The sequence below is a fragment of the Trachypithecus francoisi genome, unplaced genomic scaffold (genome assembly GCF_009764315.1).
Source record: "Trachypithecus francoisi isolate TF-2019V2 unplaced genomic scaffold, Tfra_2.0 Lachesis_group1, whole genome shotgun sequence".
Lineage (NCBI taxonomy): Eukaryota > Metazoa > Chordata > Mammalia > Primates > Cercopithecidae > Trachypithecus > Trachypithecus francoisi.
The window spans coordinates 87,234,822-87,259,511 of record NW_022681454.1 but is presented as its reverse complement, the minus strand read 5'-3'; the positions used below and the strand labels follow the sequence as shown (position 1 = coordinate 87,259,511).

Sequence of the window (24,690 nt, the reverse complement as noted above, 5' to 3'; positions counted from 1 at the left end):
AAGATATCCCTGAAATTACCAATTTTCAGAGTTCTGTTTCCAAGGGGGTTTATGCTTTACGCTTCAATTTAATCCCTGTTTTCTATGATGAAAATATTTTATTCTTCCCTATAAAATCCAGAATATTAAAACTAAAACCTTACAATGAATCTCTGTTGAGAAGTCAAAACAAGTAAGAATTGTTAACTACATGTGAGGGAATTACATTACCTGGGAGAGATCATTTTATGTCAGAATTACAAGGTCAGTGAAGTGTTAAGTTCTTTCAAAATATTTTTACATTCTTTATGCTTTCTAAGCCTACTGCTTAAGAGAGCTTAGAAGCATACCTTTGATAACAAACAAGACATTCATAATTTTAAAAAAAGACATGCTCCTTAATTCTCTTGGTCCTGAGACAAAGAACTCCGAGTGAGACCAACTGGAAAGACTGTAACATTTGGAATTGACATGCTACCTAGGGAGGTCTTTACTCTCCAAGCCTAAAGAAAATATTGTGCTACTTCTCCAACCTCCCCTGCCACAGTTTTTGGCCAGGGGTGGAGTGAGGTGGAGGGTCGTTCTTTGGGTGAATAGAGGCACAGAATGAAAAATAAACTACTTTTTGAAGCTTTGCAAAAAAAAAAAAAAAAGACTAGTTCCATGTTTCTTATCCTGCTTCAAAAAAAAAGGAAAAGAAAAAGAGAGAAGGAGAGAAGACAAGGCTTTTCAATCAAGACTGAGAATTAATATTAGTTATCACAAGATCTTAAGTGCAGGCTCTTATTTGCCTGAAAAAGTGAATTTCTGAGGCCGGGCACGGTGGCGCAAGCCTGTAATCCCAGCACTTTGGGAGGCCGAGACGGGCGGATCACGAGGTCAGGAGATTGAGACCATCCTGGCTAACACGGTGAAACCCCGTCTCTACTAAAAAATACAAAAAATTAGCCGGGCGAGGTGGCAGGCGCCTGTAGTCCCAGCTACTCGGGAGGCTGAGGCAGGAGAATGGCGTAAACCTGGGAGGCGGAGCTTGCAGTGAGCTGAGATCCGGCCACTGCACTCCAGCCTGGGCGACAGAGCGAGACTCCGTCTCAAAAAAAAAAAAAAAAAAGTGAATTTCTGAAAAGTATCTATGAAATGGATGACTGTTATTTTGACTTCACTGTTTTCATGGAAGCTTTAGGACTTTGTTTTAATATTATAACCAGAAAAATTAACAAGCTCTATTTACTTCACATTCGCTTCCAAATCAATCCAATAGCCAAAGCCTAATGAAGCTTTGGAGTTCACATGGATTTTGAAAATTTATGTCCACTTTTCCTTTACTGTCAGGCCAAACAAAAAATGTTTGTGGTTCTGTGTAGTTCTTCTGTTAATACTGTAGTTTCTTCCTACGCAAACTGCATTATATGGCATATTTTCTGATATTGTCATTCCTGGCTCTGATAAACTTTAGGCCACTTAACTATATCCTGTGCAGGGCAATAGAAGTAATAAAACAAAAATTCACCAACTATTTGAAGCCAGAGAAAGAGCAGGATCAAATAAAGTCTGGGGATAGAAAAACGTAGGTCCAGCTGGACAGGGACAAGTCTTGGCAAAGATTAGACTGATAGCTTCATAATTAATGGCTCCTTGACCTGAATGTGAAATGTTACCTGAGGCCCCAGGAGAGATGAGCTCTCTTCATATTTGTCGCCTAGCATCCTACGTTTCTTTTATAACACTCATGATACTTGGCACTTGTATGTTCAGTGTCTCTCTCTTGCACTAAATCCCTTATCTTGCTTGCTACTAAATTCCAGTGCCAAGGACATAGCATGTGTTCAGTAAACACTTGCCAAATGTATGAATGAATGAATGGGAAAGGAAGGTAGGGTATAAATGGAAATAACATTGTTTATAGTTCCTATACGCTGTTTTATATACACTTTTCATTTTAATCCTCACAAACCTTACGAAGTCTTGTTCCTGTATTTGAGGGAAAAAAAAAGCTAAAGTTCAAAGAAGTTTACTCACTGAAAGTCTTGCAGCTAGTAAAGCTGGTATCTAAACGTGAGTCTCTGCCTCTAAAACACATCCTAATATGCCATACTATGTTGTCTCACCTAAAAGCCAAACACTCAATTTGTTTCAATACACAAATATTTGGTGTGTTTTCATATAGTACAGCATTTTTGACAATGTTTAGCATATGACATCACAGTACAAGGATCTTGGAGTTGAAAATTGTGAAATTAATTTACTCACTTTGTGATTTAACAGAAGATATTAGACATGTAAACAACAAAAGTTGAAACCAAAAATATTTTTAAATCTGAGAATGCCTTTGACATTTTAACCTTAATGATCTAGTAGAAGAAATAGATTATATTTGCAATACTATATGAAGAGCCCTGTTAGAGAGGGTGGTGCAACTGGGCAAGATGCTTCACCCAGACTACGCTAACATTTGAAGGCAGGGCAGTTTTTATGCTGCCGTTTACGGAGCCTGAAGAACTTCACCATGGGCCATAGGACATAGGACAGGCTCCCTGGCACCCACATGCACAAAAAACCATCAGCAGTCTGCAACCCCAGGCAAGACAACCCTGTCACATCATAGACCAGCAGGGCCAAAAGTTGGGACTTGGGCAAGTAAGAAAGCAACCTCAGGGATTGATGGGAGCACAGCAGGACAGGGCCAGTCTGTACGTGCATTTCCACATGCAGTTGGAGTGTGCTGTGCTTAGTGTGTCCGGGGCTATGCCAGCTGGTGTAGCTTTGTGTAGGAGGAATCTCTCCACTGCTGTACCACAAATCAGCCAGGAAGTATAGAAGCTCATGTGTTGACATAGATCTAGGATGTGAATGACCTAATGCCTCATTATATATGACACATCCTCACCCTCTGTTTACAATGGCTCTGGCCGTCCTTTCCTGGATTCCAGAAACAGTGACCTCTGTACTATTCCTGAAACATAGAAAAACTGACCATGTCCCAGAGCCTTTGCACTTGGCTTCTTTCTTCCTGGAATGCTCTTTCCACAAATGGCTTACTTTCTCACCTCCTGTCACTTTATCACAGAGACCATCCCTGACCACTCAATATAAAACAGAGGCCTCCACCGCTACCACCAACATCCCTCTTACTTTATTTTTCTTTTATTTTTTATATCCCTTTATTTTTCTCCAGAACCCTAACAGTTTTTTGTTGATTAACTGTCTTCTCTGTAAGACTCATTATGACAGAGATTTTGTTTGTCCACCATAGTTTCACCAGTGTGTGAAAAAAACATCTAGCAAATAGTGGGTACGGAAAAAAATCATTTCTTTTGAATAAGTTTTGTCTTTGTATCTCTAACGACATAATGGGCAGCCCTATTATGAAATAATATTTTTTTAATATATAAGTATATAATACTTAGTCTAGTATATAAGGCATCTACTTAGCTGACACCCCTGCTATCTGCCATTCCCCCTTCTTGTCCTAAGTGCTGGTCACCCTGAAACTCTTCTCTTGCTGTGGCCAAGCATGCCACGCTCTCATGCCTGCATCTGCACTTGGTATTCCTCCTTCCTTCTGTGTGATGTGTCGTCCTCCCTCACCCCTCCAGCCCACACCTATCTGCCCCCAAATCAAAATTTCTGTTGCTGATTCATGACGCATACGCTAGTGGCTCTTTTCACTAAAATGTTTTCATAATGCATTTGACATTGTCTTCCATCCTTTGTTGCAGTATGCCTCCCCTCAAATTGCAAATGTATTTGCCTTGTCTCCAATTCCTCTCTCTAGCAATTCTGAGACGTGCCAGTGTTTTATTCATTTGTCTTCATACAGTGTCAGATAGTAGTAGAGAAAGAATGATGGCTTTCATTTGTGTCTCTCCTGCCCCAGACATCATGCTAGAGGCCCTTCATACCTTCTGACAGAGCTTCCAAAGAACTTTGCAAAGCTGGTATCACTTATATCATTCTAAAGGTTAGGTAATGGAGGCTCAGAAAAGGAAAGCAACTCAGCCAGGGCACCAGGCTAGTAAATGTCAGAGCCGCACTTCAAACCCAGGTCTGCCTGTAAGCAAAACCCTTGTCCTTTCCATGGCATGATGACGTAAATGACTTGATGTATGTTCCTCGTGAAGGAAATATCATACTTGAAAAATGAAATCGTATTTCTAGTATTCTTTTTTTGATGTCTGTAAAGGTAATGAGCATTTTAAATCTTTCTGAGAAAATGCTTATTTGCTATATGCATATTCTCACTCTCTTTTGCTTCCCCCCGCCCGCACCCCCGCTCCCCCGCAACCCAGGCACACACACAATTGGTGACTGAGTGGCTTTGTAACTTAAAAAGCTGAGAACTAGATTTGGGCATTTAACCCTGGTCCACTTAGGCTTTAGCTTCAGAGAAAAATACTTTTTGTGACATAAATGGCTAATCTGGCTTTTTCCCCAGTAAACAAACTGCATTTTTAAAGTATCTTAAATCTCCAGATTCACTTGGCATTTCTATAAGACTTTAGTAGCTCATCAGGACCCGAATGATGGTATTTCATTTTATCCCAAATGTGAAGAAAACATGTCTCCATGCATCATTTCATGGAGATATAACAGTAGAAAGCCCTGGCTATTCCCTGATGATTTCAAAGTGGGTTGGATAGCTATTAAAAGTAGCTGCAAGTCTTAAATAGTGCTTTAAGCATAGGAACGTTTCTCATACAATGATATCCAGCTGTTTTTAGTTTTTTTGTTTAATTATAGTATATTTGCCAAAGTACGTTTGTAGTTACTCCAAAAGAAAATCTTTTGTACCCATCTGTGCTACTTAAGGAATACATTTGTGAGCAAACTGTTTCATAAACACTTTTGTTTATAATTGTATGAGACAGGGAAGAGTGACAGTGGTTGAATTTACGAATGACCCAGAGAACAAGGTTTAAAAAAAATTAATTTCAGTGCAATTTGTTTAAACATAAAATTATTGATTTGAATATCAGCCTTTTGGGGAGGATTTCTCCATTCCCTCAGATGTCCTAGCCTGGTGTAAGCAAGTATAGCCAAGTATTTAATATTCAGAGTAGATGAATAGTAGGAAAACAAGTGACAGTTGCGTATTTGTAAGACATGCATTATGCATCACTGACTTGCCAGCTCTTGACTTTTTACTTAAAAAAAAAAAAAAAAAATTGCTCCCTATGTAATTTTGGCTCATTTCCAGAGTCCGTATTCTTTACTGCTAGCTGAGATGGGACGCCAAACCCCGGTGCTGTTTGAATTTGTGCAAACAATGCTTTAATACCCAGAGCTCCTCCATAAATAGTCTGTTCTCCCAGTACTCAGCGAGAAAACCACCACAGGAAATCTGGGAATGTGCAGCTAGCCCCGCGTAATTGATCTAAGCAGCCAGGGCTGGCAGGGGAGCTTTCACGTACACAGCCTCTGTTCCTGGCTTGCAGGACTGTTTACCTAAGGGGCAAAGAAATCCACCTGCGAAAGACACCATGTTGCTACTACAGCATTAGCAACAGCAGTAGCCCGGTTTTCGTTGTTGTTGTTTACAGTCAGGAGAGCCATACTCCTTTAAGAAAACACCAAACTCCTTTCCCTCATTCCTGGCCCCAATCAGTAATCACCAAGACTGTCAGCTGCCTGCAGTTATCGGGAAGAGCAGCCTGGGGAAAGTTAAAGGAGCACAGATGGACAGTTGCTTTCTGCATGCAAGTGGCCAGCTAGGATCCGGGGGGCATCAAGCCATGATTTTCATTTCTGTGCTGGATGCATTAGCAGCGGTGGCTTGGAAGGTTTTATCCTGAAGGAGTGGAATTGCTGCAGACGTTTCTGGATTTGGGCGAACAGTAGATATTTGGGGACATTGTGCTGTTATTGCAGAGTCCCACAATGAAGATCCAGGAGCATCCCAGCCTATCTGACACTAAACAGCAGAGGAATCAAGATGCCGGTGACCAGCAGGAGAGCTTTGTCTCCGAAGTGCCCCAGTTGGACCTGACTGCATTATGTGATGAAAAGAACTGGGAAGGTAGGATTGTCTGATACTTGGGTGATTTGCCATCATTAAAGCATATGTAAATAAGCACAAATGAGAGGCATGTAACCGTGTGAGAGTGTGGGTGAAAGAGAGAGCTATGCATGCAGAAGTAACTGCATTTCTGAATGACTGAAAATCCTTGACCTGGCATAGGAATACCTCAGGGCAAATGTTGCTGAGGGCAGCTGCAATCTAAGAAAGAAAATACGCTTGCCCTTCATCATAGTGTCACCTTGCAGGCCTTTTATTTTTCTTTGTGACTCACCAGGAGCGCTGATATGTGTGTGTCTTTTCCCCCTCATAGTACTAAGCCGAGTAATAGGGAACCAGTGTGCTTTTAGGATTTCTACCTTCTGTGGCGCGATCTTCCACTGCTGCATGCCAGCCGCCTGCCTCTTTCATGAAATCTCCTTCCCATTTTTCAAGAATGACGTTTTGGTTTGCTTTGTTTCTATGTTTGTTTTTATGGATAGACAAACCATTTTTTTCAGGTTAGCAAATTTAAGGAATTTGCTTATCAAAAAGAACACTGAATACATGCATCTTACTGAAAGCCTGTAATACAGTGAGTGCTTCAAATTGGTTTTTTTTCTAGAGACTTTGGTGAAAACGTTAGAAATGTACTTGCCAAGAAGAGAGTAGCCTTGTCAAAATTGTGTTTCAGGGAGGATATTGCAGCAGTTTTATCTAGCTGCTTGTTCTTTCATTATCCATGTGTCTGCATCCAAACACATACCAATGTGGATCCAAAATAAATGCCAGTCTACCTCTCTACAGTATGTGCGTGACGGCTGCAAGGAGGGAAAAATTGTGCACCTGATTCCAATACAGCAGCGTGACTTAACACAATGACTTACCAGGGGGTCTTAACTGTGAAAAATCAGTCCCATTTCAGCATCTGGATCTCCTTGTCTTCTCTCCCTACCCACTTTCCTCTCTCTTTCTTTTAAATCAAGAAGTTATGTTAATGACGTTAGATGAAGGATCAAGAGGAAAGCTGAAAAGGCCACCAGGTGAAAAAGAGTAAACTCCATTTCTGGCATCCAGGGCTTCACTGAAAACAAACTATTTTTTACTCTAGTTCTGTCCTTGCAATCTAAGAAACCTGTTCTAGTTCTTTTTATATAATTAGGCAGTGGATTTGAGATTTTGTCAGACATTTTCAGCTCAAAAGCCATTCACTGAGCAGCAAAACGCAGGGTTGTTTAATTTGTAATTTCAGTTATATATTCGTGAGTACCTTTATGTTCTTTCATTTTTGAGTACTGTGAAATAATCACATGTTAGTTTTTAATTCATACATTAAAAACAACCTGTGCCCCTACCTCCCCCCAAAAAAGTCCCATAGTAGTCACTGTTACCCAAATAAAAGAAAAATGCAGTAACCAAAAGAATAAATGTTATATTTGCACAAGTCTTAGTGATATGGTCTACCCTAAAGCTCTAGATAAAAACTAGGATTTTTGGTTAGAATTCAAATTAGCCATATTTTTCTTTCTCCTAAAATGGACTCAGTTTGTTATTTTTATCTTGGTTAGTCATATTTATCGTCTCTCCCAGCCACTGAAATAATGCTAATGTAAAGCTGAGAATACTCTTCATAGTGACTGCAAGCCAGTTTATAGTTTCCTTAAAGCTATTAACATAAAGAATTTTCCTTCAGATTATAATTGAAGGAACCAAGATTTTATTTTAGAAATCTAGATGGATTTTTTTTTTTAAGTTATTGGAAAAAAATACATTGCATTTTGATAGGCTTGGGAAAGTGGATTGTGTATATTCCAAGTAGTTTCTGAAATAACTTGCTTTAACTTTTTTTGTTTTTGTTTTGCCAATTACTGCGTTTGTTATTGAACGTACATATCTTTAAAATCTACATGGATTCACATCAAGGCCATTCTCATCATTTGGTTACTGCTTTCAGTGACCTTTTTTTTTAAGCTTATGTACTTATTGTAACTTTCCAAGTTACATTATAGCATTAATATAGCTATAAGTATAATAAAAGTAAAGGAATTTTTACATAAAATGAGAGCAATAAGTCTGATCACTAAAATATCACCATTTTTATAGCTAAAATAAGAAAATGGTGTCTTTCCAGTAAGGAATAAACTCTGCACGAATTTGTGAATGTGAAGCCAGTGCAACAAAAAATGTAAACGAAAGTTGTGATAAGCAAAAACCACCTGAACCAGTATCTACCTGCAAGCCCCCATCACCAGTCTTCAAGCCACCATCCCTTCTTTTTTGGTTTGGTTGCTCCTTCCCATCCCCATACCATAGCTCATACTCTCACATTCATGTGGAATCGCAGAATATCAGGTGAAGCAATACTTACTGCAGAGGCGAGCACCAGCAGGCTATTCACTAAGTACTGCCCCTCCACACGAAAATGATGTTCATTGGCTTCTGGGACTCAGTATCAAGGAAACAAAAATGGAAATGAAACTAATAAATAGATTCCGTAGGACATGTAGAATGGAGCCCTCGCAAAGTGAATGTAGGATCCGAGTCTGGTCGTGCTTATTGGCAAATACTAGGCATACTTTATCCTTTTTAAATATACATAGCTGTTTTATTATTTGCTTTATCCACATGACTGTTATTACTAGGATTTCCTTTCACCAGAGTTAAATGAATATACAAATTTAATGTACTATTCTGTGTTATTTAAAGCTCTTCAGAGTTGCATAATTAGAATGTTCCCAAGCAGTCGATTATGTTGATTTGAGGATACTCCTTGTGTAAGTCCTGGGGTTTAAGCAGTCAGCTACTCTATTCAGTATGTCCTGATGAAATTAAATTTAAAGGGGCATTTTAAGCCGGGCATGGTGGTATGCGCCTGTAGTCCCTACTACTTAAGGGGCTGAAGCAGGAGGATCACTTCAGCCTGGGAGTTCAAAACCAGCCTGGGCAACGTAACAATACCCCATTTCAAAAAATGGGGAGATGGGTGGTATTTTTAAAAGGGCATAAGATACTTCATATATCTAAAACTTACTGCTTGTTGAAAATAACTTTGGAAAGGAAATTCTCTAAAAGTATCATAGAAAAGCAAGAGATCTCAAAAGACCTTCCACTTGAACCTTCCTATTATACAGATAAGAATACTGAGGCCAAAAGAAGCAAACTGATGATTCAGATGTAACAGAGTCTCCTCACTTCCACCTGATGCCTCTTTCTAAACAATGTCAGTTTTATATCCTTACAGGCAACAGATCAAAGTAGTTACAAGCCAGATTCCCTGGGCTCAAATCCTGGCTCTGCTGCTTATCAGCTTTGCGGCAAGTTAGTAAACCTGCCTTGGTTTTCACCTTAATATTCCCATCTTTAAATAGGGTGGTAACAGTAGGTAATAATGAATAGTAGATACAGTAGTATCTACTTAATAAGTTTATTACAAGGATTAAATGAGTTAAAATATGCTAAGTGCCCAGCACAGTATGGGCACTTAGTAGGTATTATGTGAGTGTTAGTTTTATCTTCTATAAATCTTTCCAAGTATAGTTTCAGGAAAAGACAGCCTAAGTTTGCCTTCTTTGAAACCAGAGCGCAGTCTACCAAATGGCCATGGATGACTCTGAACACAAGAGGAATCAGTATTACTGGGTCTTCTACAGATTTACTAAGGATTAACCATGTCACACCAACCTCCTTTCTTTCTTTGATATTATTAATACTAGACTCTAGATTAGGGAAATGGTGCATTTGAAAAGACTTCAGCTGGGCCTCTGACAGGGCCTTAATGATAGCCTGACTGTCAGAGAAGCGGGAGAGAAGACAGGTGGGGTAGTGAATTAGTAACTGATTGAACAACTGTTCTTAAATGTGCAGATAAGTGGATCAAAGTCAACTCACACGGGGGTATTCTCAGTAGGTAAAAAGTCCTCAGCCATATCCTGTTCCATACATTTATTAATGATTTAAATGGAGCTACTAAGGGCTTGCTTATTAACTTTGCAAACAGGGACAAAGCAGATATATGAAATGTAAGGATTAAATTTGTGATTGATAAAGCTGACTACTCTAGTTCTTTCTAACTCTGATAGTTTACAAGACTAATTGAACAGTTTAGTAGGACTAACATTGTTCTAAATTTTGGAACACTAAAAATTTTATAAATTTCTTTCAGTAAAGAGCCTCCACCATGAGGCTTATATCTTTCTATGTCTGGGATGTCCAAGTACCTCCTAACTCAGCTGAGCAGAAAGATGGTTACATCTTGCCAAGGAGTAATGGCTCTAAATAATACAGTTGGAAAGGAAATGTGGAAAACATCAGCCCCCTTAATTCTGTGCAGATTTCTGAGAAATAAATCATCTCAATAGCCGGTTTTCTTTTGTATAGTAAGTGGATCCAGCCAGCTAAGCAGAGAGTAGCTATGTCCCAGTGACCACGATAGCATTACTCAGAGATATGTCCCTCTTTCTACAGAAAATTTCCGTTATATCCATGTGTACTATGTCTGAACTGGAACTCCCCAGGGCCTAGTCTTTTTTATTACTTCAGTAGCAAGCATGCAGCTTTTATCTCTGTTATTTCAGACCTGCTGCGATGTCAACTGACCTGGTGGATTAATTTTTAATAGAGAGGCATGTCATACTTATGTCCAGAGTTCACTGTGATGAGACACATGACTAGAAGCAAAACTGACTGTATACAAGGAACTTTGGTCTAGATATGAAAATGCATTTATTTTATGTGGTGGTTTAGCAAGACAGTCCAGTGTGAAGCCTCCCATGCCTCCTGTTTTCCCCTTTGAATACTTTTCTTGCAACATCCCTGTCTCTTTCCTTGCTCTAGAATTGCTAGTTAAAATATAAAATATTACCAAAGTAGCAATTGGGAATGGTAAGTGAATACATTCTCAAAACCAGCTCTCTAGGCAGGCAGTGAAATTAGACCTGTTATCTACCGCACTACCTTATTTAGTTCTTTGTTGTTGTTTTAGTTGAGTGCCAACTATCAAAACGTGAACCTTGTGCTTTTAGGTCATTTCAAACTAAAATGGGGAACAGTTTTACTGATTCCTTAGTTGTAGTGAACTGTGTATTACATATCATTTTATAACTCTTTTGAATAGAAGCCTTAAACTATAAGACAATCGAATAACAGAAAAGGGAGAAAAAGGGAAAAATCATGTAAGCATTTTGTGTTGCATAGATGAGAAACCTTTCAGTTCTGTTCTACATGCATACCTTTTTATTAAAGTCGAAATTCATATAGTTTTACATTTCTCATTTTAAAATAAGTGAATTCATTCACCTTAACTATATGCTTTAGGAGAAAATGTCACTGATAAGCTAGAATTACTGCAGCTGTGTATTTCCTGTATCCCAAGGGAGACACTAGGAAAAGGACACATTTGATCTCCCTGTCAGCGAAGCAATTGATCAAGAATAAAGCCACAAAATAAAGCTGTGTTAACAAACAAGAAAACTGATGGATGGCCCTGCCATTAGCCACAAAGCATCAAATAATGATTATTCAGTTCCATGATTAGCATTTTATAGTGAATTCAGGATCACAGTTTATCTTATCACACACTCTTATAAGTAAATATTTGTATACACAGAGACCACCTAGTTGAAAACTTAAAGAAGAGTTATAACATTTTTAAGGAAATATTCTGCTAGATTCTAACACATTAAAGGGCTTCAGGATGTAAGGTAACACCTTTTAAACTAAGTTTTTATGAATAGAAATGTCAAACTAACCAGCACACTCAAATGCCAATATCAACATCAGACTTTGCTTTGCCAAAGCCCTCTGTCCCCAGGAAGGCTTCGTGCCCTGCCGCCAGTTGCTTTGCTGCTTTGCCACTCTGCGGTGAGCTTATTGCCTGCTGCATTACTGTTCGAGCCATCTTAACCCTTTCCCTCTCCTGGGGAAAGTCCTTGCAGAAAATTACACTGTCTCATGAAATATCATGACAGAGAAGATGCAAGCTGGTCAGTTTAATAGTTCCATTTTCTGCAGCTGACATGTTTTATTTTTTCTAGGGGTTGCTTTCCACTCCCCCCTCGTTACTTCGCCTCTCAGTCCATTTTCTGTTCTTTTATGTTGGCAGTTTGAGCTGCTTGTGCCCAAGTCCTACCACTTAGAAGGAGCAGACCGTTAATGTTAGTACAAATGATGAAACACCTCCTGTTCGTCTCCAGCTTTCGCCAAGCACATCTACTAGCACGTCCTCTGCCACTTTTTGAGCCTCAGTAGATACGAATCTGTCTTTCACACTGCTTTCATTTCTCAGAATGTTTGTATTTTTGTCTGCATTTCCAGATAACCTAGCTCTCTTTAAATTTCGAGAACCTGTGGACCTCATTCCATATAAAGTTGATTTTTTTAATTAATACGCTTATCCTCCCTATTATGTGGGATCTACAAAAATCTCAAAGCTGCCACTCTTACGGAAGCACTTGGCACATTCTAAGTTGCAGCACGGATCTGGAAATCAGGAGACTTCGCTTCTAGACCCACCTCTTAGGGTTTCAGTTTCCTTATCTGTCATCTGCCGGGTCGGATCAATCGTTCTCAAACCTGGCTGCACATGAGCATCACCTGGACAGCTTTTAAACTTGTGTGTGTGTGAGGGGCAAATATCTGGGCCCTCACCTAAATATTGTTGACTTGGATGGTATGAGAAGCCTGCGTTCTGGTAGTCATTTATATTTCCCTGTGTGACTTCAATGTGCAGCCAGGATTGAGAAATCACAAAATTAGTTGAGGTATGAAGTCACACCCAGCTGTAACATTCTAGGATTATCTATTTTTACATGGAAGCCTGAATAAGCACTTATTTAAGATAGTTTTGCACATTTTATAGTATGATAGGTAGGGGAGCAACTGTTCCATGATTCAAAGTCTAGGAATCCCAGAATTTAAGATCATGGCCAAATTCTAGCCTTGTGTAAATCACAGTAATCCACAAGTAAATTTAAAGCATAACTCATTTTATAATGCAAACATTACAAATGAAATACCTTATATCATCGACATCTATTTTTTAAATCTTTTAGATGGGTTTTTTTAAATGAGGAAAGGAGTCTATTGAGGTGTCTTGCAGTGAATAGAAATAAACAATTGCCTTCTTCCCTCCCTAAATGACAGATCAAGATTCTGTGCTGAGCATGTTATTTTTTTTAACAGATTATCTAAACTGATTTGTACAAATTTGTCCTTTGTAAGGTGTTCGTTTTTCCTCTGTTGGCTAATTTATGTATGCATCTCACTCTAAGTGGAGTCTTGAGCAGCTTCTGAAGTTTCGAGCGCAAAGCATGCATCTTAAATGTGCTAATCCCAACACACTTAAGCAGAAGCACACAAAACAGCTTACTGGATGACCTCAAGGGAAGTTATAAGCTCCTGAATACATAGGCTCTCTGAAGATTGATGGGGTTCCTTAGCTTGACTCCTCAGTTGTTTAGTGAAGGCTGTACAGCTGTGATGCCAAATATCTCCCCCACCAACACATTTCCTTTTTCTTTTCTTTTTTTTTTTTTAGACAGAGCCTCACTCTGTCACCCAGGCTGAAGTGCAGTGGCATGATCTCTGCTCACTGCAAACTCCGCCTCTTGGGTTCAAGCGATTCTCGTGCCTCCGCCTCCCGAGTAGCTGGGATTACACACATCCACCACCAGGCCCAGCTAAATTTTGTATTTTTAGTAGAGATGGTGTTTCACCATGTTGGCCAGGCTGGTCTCAAGCTCCTGACCTCAGGTGATCCGCCTGCCTTGGCCTCCCGAAGTGCTGGGATTGCAGGCATGCACATTTTCTGTTCAATGATGCCATCAGGTGGAAGAGTTTTATCACTGATCGACTGGGCTTCCCCCTTCAAGGCTCCTCCCCAGGGTAGCCCTAGCAAATTCTCTTTGGAAAGCCAGTGAGAATGGAAATGAGAGGTAGATAGATGATGGCTGTTAGACATGTTAGCGATTTCAGTTGGGGCACAGTGTCCTTAGTCTAGACCTTAGCTGTAAAATGAGAAATGATTCAATGGGCAGCTTCCTAAAGCATCGGGGAAGCCTGGGAAACACTTGTGTTTTAAAGAACAACCCTGACCTCTTTCAGGAACAGTCCTGACCTCTTACTGCCCTTATTTTCCAGAGCCTATCCCTGCTTTCTCCTCCTGGCAGCGGGAGAACAGTGACTCTGATGAGGCCCGCCTCTCGCCGCAGGCTGGGCGCCTGATCCGTCAGCTGCTGGACGAAGACAGTGACCCCATGCTCTCTCCTCGGTTCTACGCTTATGGGCAAAGCAGACAATACCTGGATGACACAGAAGTGCCTCCTTCCCCACCAAACTCCCATTCTTTCATGAGGTATGTTTCTCTGTGTTGCTGATAGGCAAATGCATCATCCCCACAACATCAGAAAAGATAGGAATGGCACTGATAGCGAATAATGCTTTTTTAATTAAGTCATGAGCCTGTGGAGCAACATATGTGAAGTTCTCCATCCTAGGACACAGGCCGTGTTGCAGTTTCCCATTTGAGCTGTGGCCCAACTGCAACATCACATACTGAATTTTGTTAGCACCTCCTTTCCAAAGCACTCTCCAATTCAGCTCTTTTAGGCCCGCAGGAAAGGTCGACTTCAGTCCTACTTTGCTAATTATAAATATGAGCTAGAAAAGCCTAGATGTACTTAATAGGTGGGACATACCGCGCTCCAATGGATCAGTCAAGTGTCTTTTATTCAAGAGGAGAGAGGCTGTTTTGTCTTCACGCTGCCACCCCACCCCACCACCACATGCCACATGGTATCCCACTTCCCCAGGGCCCCTCTCGCCAAGCAGTGACGGCTCCTGGGGAAACTGACCCAAGTTGTGCTCTTCCCAGGCGGCGAAGCTCCTCTCTGGGGTCCTACGATGATGAGCAAGAGGACCTGACGCCTGCCCAGCTCACACGAAGGATTCAGAGCCTTAAAAAGAAGATCCGGAAGTTTGAAGATAGATTTGAAGAGGAGAGGAAGTACAGAGTAAGTGTCACCTCACACTGTTCTTTTCACCTCCCCCTCTCCCTGGACATGCCAGTGTTTCAACAACTCAAAGAAACGACGAAAGGTTAAGGAAAACTTCTAGGGAATCTTACAACAAAAAGGCAGTAAACCCTGGATAGTACACCCTGATAAACCCCAATCATTATGTGTCAACATTTTTCTTGCACAAGTGTATTCTTACCAAAAAAAATGAAATTTTAAGTCTACATTTTATAAATTAATCAGTAAGCAGGAGCTGGAGAAATTGTTGAATGAAATCCTTTGTTTGACTAAAATTTAATTCAATATTCTGAAATCTTGTTAGCACTGAGCTCATTCTGCTGTCAGCTCTGTACTCAGCATTTCCCACAAGAGTGGCAAACAGGCATTTTCATGATGGTTGCTGAGCAAAACATCATATACCCCTCTGTTTTCTACACTGCTTGCCTTACAGGTTGAACCCTACAAATAATGGCAAGGGGGTCATGGACCTCACAGAAGTCCCTGATCATAAAGATGCATTTTGCCTCTGAGGAATTTTTTGAAAGCATCAGAATAACCAAATGGAAAGAAGGATAATGGAATTACATTTGTGTTTAATTTCTTATTCTAATGGGGCTCAACTTTTCCTTCCTATTTAAAACAAAAATGATCATCAAACACTTCTTCTTTTCCCTGCTCCAGTTCCCAAGCATTTACTCTAGACTTCCTTTTCTCAGCCTTCCCACAGTGACAAAGCAGCCAATGCAGAGGTTCTGAAATGGACAAATGACCTTGCCAAATTCCGGAGACAACTTAAAGGTGGGTAAAGTTCTGGAGCTGTGGCTTCTGTACAACAAGCCAGGTGCAGAATCTGTCACCTCCTCTCCCACTGACTGCCACTGCTAAGGCATTCCAGGGTCCTTAAAGATGCTTCCCAGCACTCTCAGCTATTCGGAGTGACCACTCCCCCAGGTCTTCGCATGGTCTCAGTCATAGGGAAACCAGATCAACTAAGAGGCGAATCCTGCAGCATTTCTTCATTTCCCTAGATCACTAATAGAAGGATGATGGTTTCAAGTCAACATCTCTCAAACACCTGTTTAATCCAAGTCTCCATTTGCTGTGGTAGTAGAAGCAAACAAGTAGACACAGAGATGAATCTGCAAAGGGTTTGGCCCCCATCCTTCAAAGAGATTCCCATCTTTTCAGAGACACAGTCATATAAACAACTAAATAGAATACAAAGTGAACCTAATTTCAGAATAAAGTATGTAAGTCATACAGAAAAGGCTGGCCAGTGGTTGGGCATTAGATTAGTAAATACCTTTAACCACTGAAGGAACAAGGATGCCACATTCTGAGAACATCATACAGGCTGATGCGGCTAAAGCTTTCTCAGCAATTAGTGTTAGGAAAACATTCCATGTAATCAAAGAAGACGTTACCGTTAGCTCAGGTTTTACATAATAATTCAGGGATTTCTACTGATACTGTAACTAGATACTCTCTGAAAAAAGACAGAATAAGTTATTGACACTACAGAAAAACAATTTGTGTTGGGCAGACATCAAATCTCATATATCTCTACCCCCAAATCTTCTCAACTAGAGTCAAAACTAAAGATATCTGAAGAGGACCTAACTCCCAGGATGCGGCAGCGAAGCAACACACTTCCCAAGAGTTTTGGTTCCCAGCTTGAGAAAGAAGATGAGAAGAAGCAAGAGCTGGTAGATAAAGCGATAAAGCCCAGTGTTGAAGCCACGTTGGAATCTATTCAGAGGAAGCTCCAGGAGAAGCGAGCGGAAAGCAGCCGTCCTGAGGACATTAAGGTGCGATGATTCTGTGAAGTCCTAAGCCCCAGTCAATGTGGTAGAGACACAGGGCTTGCCACGTGAATCCCTGTGGGAAGGTGATGCCTTGTTAAGCCTTCCAGGCTGTTAATTGTCTAGAGAAGCTGATGAAACCACTGCAGAGTGCGTTAACTGTGGGTGCTTTGGTTTTTGACTACAGACTGAAAACAAAACTCTATTGTATAGGTCACAGAATGAATTTGTTTAGGTTATAGCTGGTTTTGTGACTCTCTGAGGTAGAAGGATTAGAGACAAACCTTTGGGACTATGTAACGTATAACCGTCGTCATTGCTTGGGCCATTAAGCTAAGCCCCATGTGCCTCACAGCCCTGCTTACCTCAGTGTTCACAGTACCTTTACTGCCATGTGGGAGATCCAAGTGGCTGATGATTCTGCTGTGCTGGTCACATTTCTCCCAAGAGCTCAGGAATAGCCCATTACTAAATGAACTTTGGATAGAGCTAGGGAGAGCTGTTATATGAGGATTCTTTTTAGCCTTGCTTTAGGAATGTGTTTAAGTAAAGAAGTTGGAATGTTCACAGACATTTTCCTCTCTTTCAATTCTCTATCCCTATGTTCATACAGGATATGACCAAAGACCAGATTGCTAATGAGAAAGTGGCTCTGCAGAAAGCTCTGTTATATTATGAAAGCATTCATGGACGGCCGGTATGTGATGTAGTGAATTTTCTGATTGGGGTCAATTATCTGGCTTTAGAAATGGATTTTCTATGTTCAGTATTTTACAAATGAGGTTCCCTAGTGTCTGCTTTCTTTACTTTTAGGATAAAGGAGGTTACTATATATTTACACCATAACTACGCTTTCTGAAGGCTTAGCCAATAAGAAAGTTCTGTCTAGTAGATGTTGAACTTAATTGGGTTCCAGTGAAAAATTTGTTTGCAACTAAAATTTAGTCATTAATGTACTGCTTTAAAGGAAGGAATGGTGGAGGGGCCAGGGGTTGGGGGGGCAGAGTATAGGGCGTAAAGACCCCTGGAGTTTGAAGACTTCCCTGTCCCTAGGTCTCCCCCGAGTCAAGCTGTCACTGACTGTAGGCTTCCTCATCCATAAAACGAAAGGTGTTAAACTAGAATGATCTACCTTAAAATTCAATCTCTCTGCAATGCAGTGCAACTAGTGTTTGTCTGTAAAGAAGTTCCAGCTGCCATTCCGAACCAGAAGTGTGAGGAACAAAATATGGCTTTGCCTTTTCCTGATCACGGAAGCATTTGCGGTGGCTTACTGTTCAGCAAGCATTGCTGGAATGTTTGTTGTTAGCTGTGGGGGAAATGGTAGCACGATAGGCTTCTGCTCTCTTCCTTGAAGAACTTTTCATCAGACACCCTTCTTGTTAGTCATTCTTAATAACCTTTTGTTCATAATGTTGTCAGAGACCTAACAAAACAAATTCTTAAAAGCCAGGTATAAGGAAGCATGAAGTTTAGGTTCACTGATTATTTTTATATAGCCAAAAAGTATAGATCTCTTTTTCAGTCTCGGCCATGACTATACGATAGTCTTTTCATCTAAAATATGTTCTTTTAAATAAAGAAGGTTCCAGAATAATTCACTAGACTCTAAGGTGTGGGAGGGTAGGGATTCTGGGCTTTGTTCACCTAGTGGTGACCCCAGTCGTCAGTGTCTAGCACCAGACCTGACACATGACATGGGTCCAATAACTATCTGTAGAATGTCTCCTTGGTGGCATTTTATTCTGAATTTATCAGGTTTAAATGTTTAAAAAAAAAAAAAATGCTGGCACTGATGATGATTTATTCTGCTGGCCTGTCCCTGCAGTGGAAAATACTGACACTCTGGGATAATGTTCATGCTTCAGCCAAGCTTTGTTTGGGATTTTTTTAAAGGCATTGAACCAAATAGTAAATGCTCTAGAGCTCAAATACGCTGTGAAACTTTCTCCTTCTCCACTGGAATGTTCAAAATGTGTAGAAGAAGAAGCGAACTTCTTTTATCAGAGAGATGCTCCTTCTCCAAAATAGGCTCAGAACCCTAAAGTATAGATCTCTGTGTAGCCGTATGGCAGGCCTCATGGAGAAGGTGTGTTTTCCTTCTTTAACATTTCGTCTTTTCCTTCTGTGGATTTGGGTTATGACATTGATAGACACCTTTAAGGACTTCCGTGCCCAAGGCCCTTAGGAGCTCACAGCTATGTTCTAGATAGACTTAACCTTGCTGCCAGTTGAGTATTTTGTGTGCTGTAGTATTTGTTGCTCTGAGTTCAGAACAGATTCCCTCAATCAGTCTGGACTGGGTCAGACATGTAGAATTGGCAGACCCAGCTTCAAAACCAGCCCCACTGAGATGATCTCTGTGACACTGGGCTGCTTAGGTAACCTCTCAGAGCCTTGGTGCTTTGTCTATGTAATAGATACCTGTTATAAATTCCCAAGGAGATGAAATGATATTACAGACACACACAGACGTTTATCTGTATATATTTACCTGTAGGATGTCTGCCACTGAGGAAGTGGGGTGGGGTGGCTTTTACTGGGTTTGCACAGTAAATGATAGTTTTCACTTCTGTTACAATTACATGTTCTACTTTCTGTAGCCTCCTTCTGATTAAGTGATTAAATCCGGCGAAAGAATGTGCATTTCATAGCCCTCTTATTAAGAATATGAACTATTATTCTTGGCCCTGCCTTATTTCCTTTTATCACTTTCAGGTGGGTCTGGATTCTAGCCTCTCATAGGGTGGGGAACAAATGCTGTAGGAAATTTGAGCATCATTCATTTCTGGTCCAGTGCCAAACTCTCTGCCTCTCTCTATTTGGAATATGATGCTCCAACCTCTTCAGGAAAAGCAGAGTTCATTTGATATCTGGCCAGTCTGAAAAAAAATCAAAGAGTAAACTTTTAATTCTTAGATTTATGGTGTTACCATGGACTCTGGACTGTAAATACCATGTGGACAACAGTCTTCTTAGAAGAAAAATACGTGTACTTCCAGAGTTAAACTATTGTTCCAAACCCCAATTGTTCAGAAAAGCAGGTGCTCAGAATTCAGTGGATTTTTTCTGAGTCTACAGATACTGATTTAAAAGGGCACTAACTAGTAAAATCTTAGGCTGAAACTGTAATCAGCTGCTTCTGTACATTTTTAGCAAAGCTGTTTGCTTTATCAGGGTACTCTGCAGACTTACACATATATAAAAACAAAAATACATGTATACACAGGCATATAATTCCCTATTCTTATTAAAGTGTGTCCTTTTCAATATTTAAGAATCTTCTCATCAAAAGAACATGTCACAGAAGTGCAGTAAATAACTACATGTCTGTGTATCCCACTATTTGATAATAAACAGAGGGGAGAGAATGGGTTGCCTGATCAGAGCTTCTGGTTCTTCCTCAGTGGAGTATTTTAATCTTGTGTGTTTTTAAACTTTGAGGACCCTAGACACAGCCATGTTCAAATTTAAATGCAAATTCTGGAGCCATTTATAAATATTCTCCTTTGGTTAACTGCTGTTTTGGATTGTCTGATCTTTTTACAGTCTGTTAGGATTACCTGATAACGAAGAGAGAGTTGCCATTTTTCAAATTAATAGGCCAAGAATGCAACAGTTATAAGAATCCATCTCATTTTGTCTTCTCCTTCTAGCAGTTTGATGATTCAGAGGTATACCCCTCACACACAAACTCAAACTACTTGTTTTGTCAAGGAGAGTTTGAGGCCGCATGGTTTGTCTATGACATAATTTCTCACAAAGTTGTGTTTCTATGACACAGTTCATAAGCACAAATTTTTGTAAATTCAATATAGGCAAACTCTCAGCTAGGAAGGCAGAAGTCTTCATTATGAAGGCAGCTTGGCCAAACCCTATTAGAGAATAATGCTACATCTCTGTGTTATATTGACAGCACTATATCCTTTATGCTATATTGACGTGCTACTGATTGAGCATCTCAAATCCAAAAATCATCACAGATTTTTTGTGAAAGAAGACAACTGGATAGTCCATAAACCTCGGATCTGGACCCAATTCTGTGGCCTTGAGCAATCATTACCCTCTCTGGTGCTTAATTTTATCATCTAAAAAATAAGGCTTTTCTAGCTCTTAATGTTTCATAGTTCTAATTTATCTTTTTTTTTTTTTTTTTTTGTGAGACGGAGTCTCGCTCTGTCGCCCAAGCTGGAGTGCAGTGGCCGGATCTCAGCTCACTGCAAGCTCCGCCTCCCAGGTTCCCGCCATTCTCCTGCCTCAGACTCCCGAGTAGCTGGGACTACAGGCGCCCGCCACCTCGCCCGGCTAGTTTTTTGTGTTTTTTTTAGTAGAGACGGGGTTTCACCGTGTTAGCCAGGATGGTCTCGATCTCCTGACCTTGTGATCCGCCCGTCTCGGCCTCCCAAAGTGCTGGGATTACAGGCTTGAGCCACCACGCCTGGCCATTTATCTTTATTTTTAAAGTAAATACATTCATCATTTTACCTTTCACCTTTGTGGTTTTGTCAGGTAATAGCAACTAAACTGATATTGCAGTAAGGAAGTTTTATTTGAGGCTAAGACCAAAACCATCACAAAAGATAAAGGCAGACAAATGCAGCTGCCTAATCAGGCCTTTATGATTTCTGTTCAAGACTTGCCATTAATTAAATGTGGATAATTGTTGGCTAGTGTTCCCTTTGTGTTTTGAAATATCCAAAACTTACGGGGCAACCAAATAGGGTGGTAAGAGACCAGCAAATGACAATTTATTTGAATCATTAAGGAAAGACGGAGTGGAAGTGCTGCATTCTCCCCTTAGATCTTCACATCTGGATATTTACGTTGTTTCACTTATGTGCAAAAATACGTCTTACTGATAACCCTAGTTCCACATGTTGGAAGACCATTCAGCACTATCACTTTAAATAAAGTTTTGAAGACAGAGGAGTGAAAGTACTTTGAAGAGAGAATATACTATATGCCTGGCCTAAAGTCATTTCCAAGCAATTAGGAAGCATAAAGATTTTCTAATTTGATTTCTGCAGTTTACCATTCAGAAAACTGAGGCTGAGAGAATTTCAGTAGCTCATTCAGAGCCCTGTTCTTGGTGGGCAGCAGAATCCCTGAGCAGCTGAAGAGTCAAGAATAAGAGACGTCAGCTCAAACGGTTTTCCTATGGTAGATTTAATAGCTCTTTTTTGACAGTTCAACGGAGGTCCTGCTTTGTTCATATGACTACTGATTAAATTTTGACCCCACTTACAAACCAAGCACTGATCGTTACTATGATGCATAAAAGTTGCATTAACTTTTAGTATCACTGAGCCTTTGGCTTCAAATATATATCATGAAAATGATTATGGTAAAAATCAGGTCATTATTCTTACCTTTCTCTTACCTCAGACTTAAAGATCTCTGATATTTTTGGTGCTTCTGTTAAATGACAATGGTTTTGTGGAATCACGAGTTTTAACTCTCCATAGTCAAAAACACTGGATTTTGTCAGATCACCCACCTGTGATTAGTTCCTGGCAGCCACTTACTGAAAACATGAGCAATTTGTAGAAAACCTCAATATCAATGTCATGAGCCGAAGAATTAAGCCAGTGATCTTCCTCATCTAGTCCAAGTAGAAAACTTCCTTTTTGAATAAAGAGTAAGAAGGAGATTGGTTTGTGTCAAATTTGTCGTAACTGGTTGGTTTTACTTTCAAAGATGTTTCTGCCAAATAACTACTAATGGATGCTAGTTCACAGTGGGGATGCTGGCTGGTTCCTATTTCTATTTTTAGTTTGTCTTTGGTTACTCAACCATCTATTGTTTATCTTGCACATTATATTTCACCATGTGTCATATGCTGACATTAGGATGTACTTTAATGTCATCTACACCGTGTTCTATATATATTGTTTAAAAAATTATTTCATGTGTCCGACAGTCCTAAATTCTGTCATTTTACATATGACATTGTACAAATCATTTCATTTCTGTTCCTCACACTTTTCTGTGGCTATCGTTGCACTTTTGTTGAAGTACAGGTTGAGTATCCCTTATACAAAATGCTTGGGACCAGAAGTGTTTCAGATTTTGGTTGTTCAGATTTTGGAATATTTGCATTATACTGATCGAGCATCCCAAATCCCAAAATCTGAAATTCAAAATGTTCTAATGAACATTTCCTTTTGGCATCATGTCAGTTCTCAAAAAGTTTCAGATTTTGGATTTTCAGATTTGGGATGCTTACCATGTATAACGTAAGTGGAGAAAAGAGCCCAAATTATAAACATATGTCTTGATGAAATTTCACAAAGTAAACACACCCAGGTAACCAGCACCCAGATCAAAAAACAAAATGTTGCTGATCCTCCAGAGGCCTCGCTTATGTTCCCTTCCAGTCAGTACCATGACTTAAGGTTCCACAGAGAAAAACCACTATCATCTAACTCTGTGGATCTTTCTTATTTTTGACCTTTATGTAAGTGGAATCTGACAGTATGTTTTGTGTCTGGTGTAATTCACTCAGCTTTATTATTATGAGGTTAATCCATGATGTTGCAATAGCTGTGATTCACTCATTCTCGTTGCTGTGTAGTATTCAATTTGGGGAACATACTTCATTCTATCACTGGGCATATGGGCGATTTCTGGTTTGGGACTATTTCCAGTTTGGGATTATAGTGCTGCTATGAACATTCTTACATATGTCTTTTGATGAACTTAAGGCCACCTTTGTTTGGTATATACTGAAGAGTGGAATTGACGAGTCATAAGTTCAGCTCTAGTAGGTACTGCCAGATAGTTTTCTAAAGTGTTTCACTCTTACCAGCAGTGAAGGAGAGTTCCAGATGTTCAACATCTTTGCCAGCACTACACATAGTCTTCATTTCAGCTGGGTGGTAGTTGTGTAGCGGGTGACACTTGCGGTTTGATCCTTAGTCTTTTTCTGTAAAATAATTTGAGACCCTTCTAGTTTTGACAGTCATTGTTTGTAAAATTATAAAACTCCTCATGGTATAGTAGATAGTAGAAAAAGAAAATACCAATTGCCCGTTAGTTATCTGATAACAGAAGAGCAAGAAATAAAAGGCTGTTATTCTTGTTGATCTTATTCTAACTTGTCAAGTTTATCCAAAGCACACTTTCTGTTGATCACTTTGAGAAAGGCAAATACAAAAGGCAACAAAGGATCATCCATTTCTTTATAATCCAGAGTCATCTTTGAAGGCTCAAAAAACCCATAAAAGAAATGGTCAAAGCTAATGCTACTTACCTTCCTTACCTCTAAAACTCTTGCCTTATTATGTGTGAAGTTGTAAGAGAATGCAGGAGACAAACAGCTAACTTGAAACAAAGATGCTTCATCTCATTCCCCATTTAAGTAACCAATGGGACTGCATCTGTGAATCGGGCACAGCTATTTATGTTTGAACTATTTATTCACTCATTTGATATTTATGGAATATTTCCACGAAGTATTCAGGCACTGAAATAGTTACTAGGGATACAAAAACATAAACTCCTGCTCTCAAGGGGCTACAGTCTCAAGGAGGAGACATGTGTCAACATATCGCTACAATAGAGTATAAAAGCATTTATGAAATTACAGGGTATGCACCGGCAGGGTGGTGAAACAAAGGAGAGAATGGGTGAGTCTCCCAGAATGGGGTATGTTGGAAGAAGGCTGCACAGGCAAGTGGCTCTTGATCTGGAATTTGCCAAACAAAAGAGCAAAGAGGAAGTCATGGCAGGGTAGAGGGAATTAAACAAGCAGGTTGAGACAACCTACTTTATTGCTGGAGCTTGAGGTGTGATGGGGAGGAGAAACAGCAGAAAGAGTATGAGGCGCTTCCAATACTATACCAGGGAGCTGGGTGTGATTCCTCTCCACTGCCTGGAGAATCAGTCCTTTAAACATTTTTTA

The 24,690-nt window shown here is 40.0% G+C and overlaps 1 protein-coding gene across 12 annotated transcripts in view; it reads left to right on the top strand.

The window, feature by feature from the left end:
* The window catches only part of FAM13A (family with sequence similarity 13 member A), a 418,718-nt gene that overhangs the window by 380,117 nt on the left and 13,911 nt on the right, over window positions 1-24,690 (top strand). For all 12 annotated transcript variants that reach the window (XM_033214803.1, XM_033214801.1, XM_033214804.1 and 9 more), the window contains 6 exons: window positions 5,848-5,995; window positions 14,111-14,324; window positions 14,844-14,982; window positions 15,702-15,783; window positions 16,573-16,793; window positions 17,401-17,484. In XM_033214803.1, the coding sequence (XP_033070694.1) occupies window positions 5,848-5,995; window positions 14,111-14,324; window positions 14,844-14,982; window positions 15,702-15,783; window positions 16,573-16,793; window positions 17,401-17,484 (888 nt within the window). The remainder of the gene's footprint in view (window positions 1-5,847; window positions 5,996-14,110; window positions 14,325-14,843; window positions 14,983-15,701; window positions 15,784-16,572; window positions 16,794-17,400; window positions 17,485-24,690) is intronic.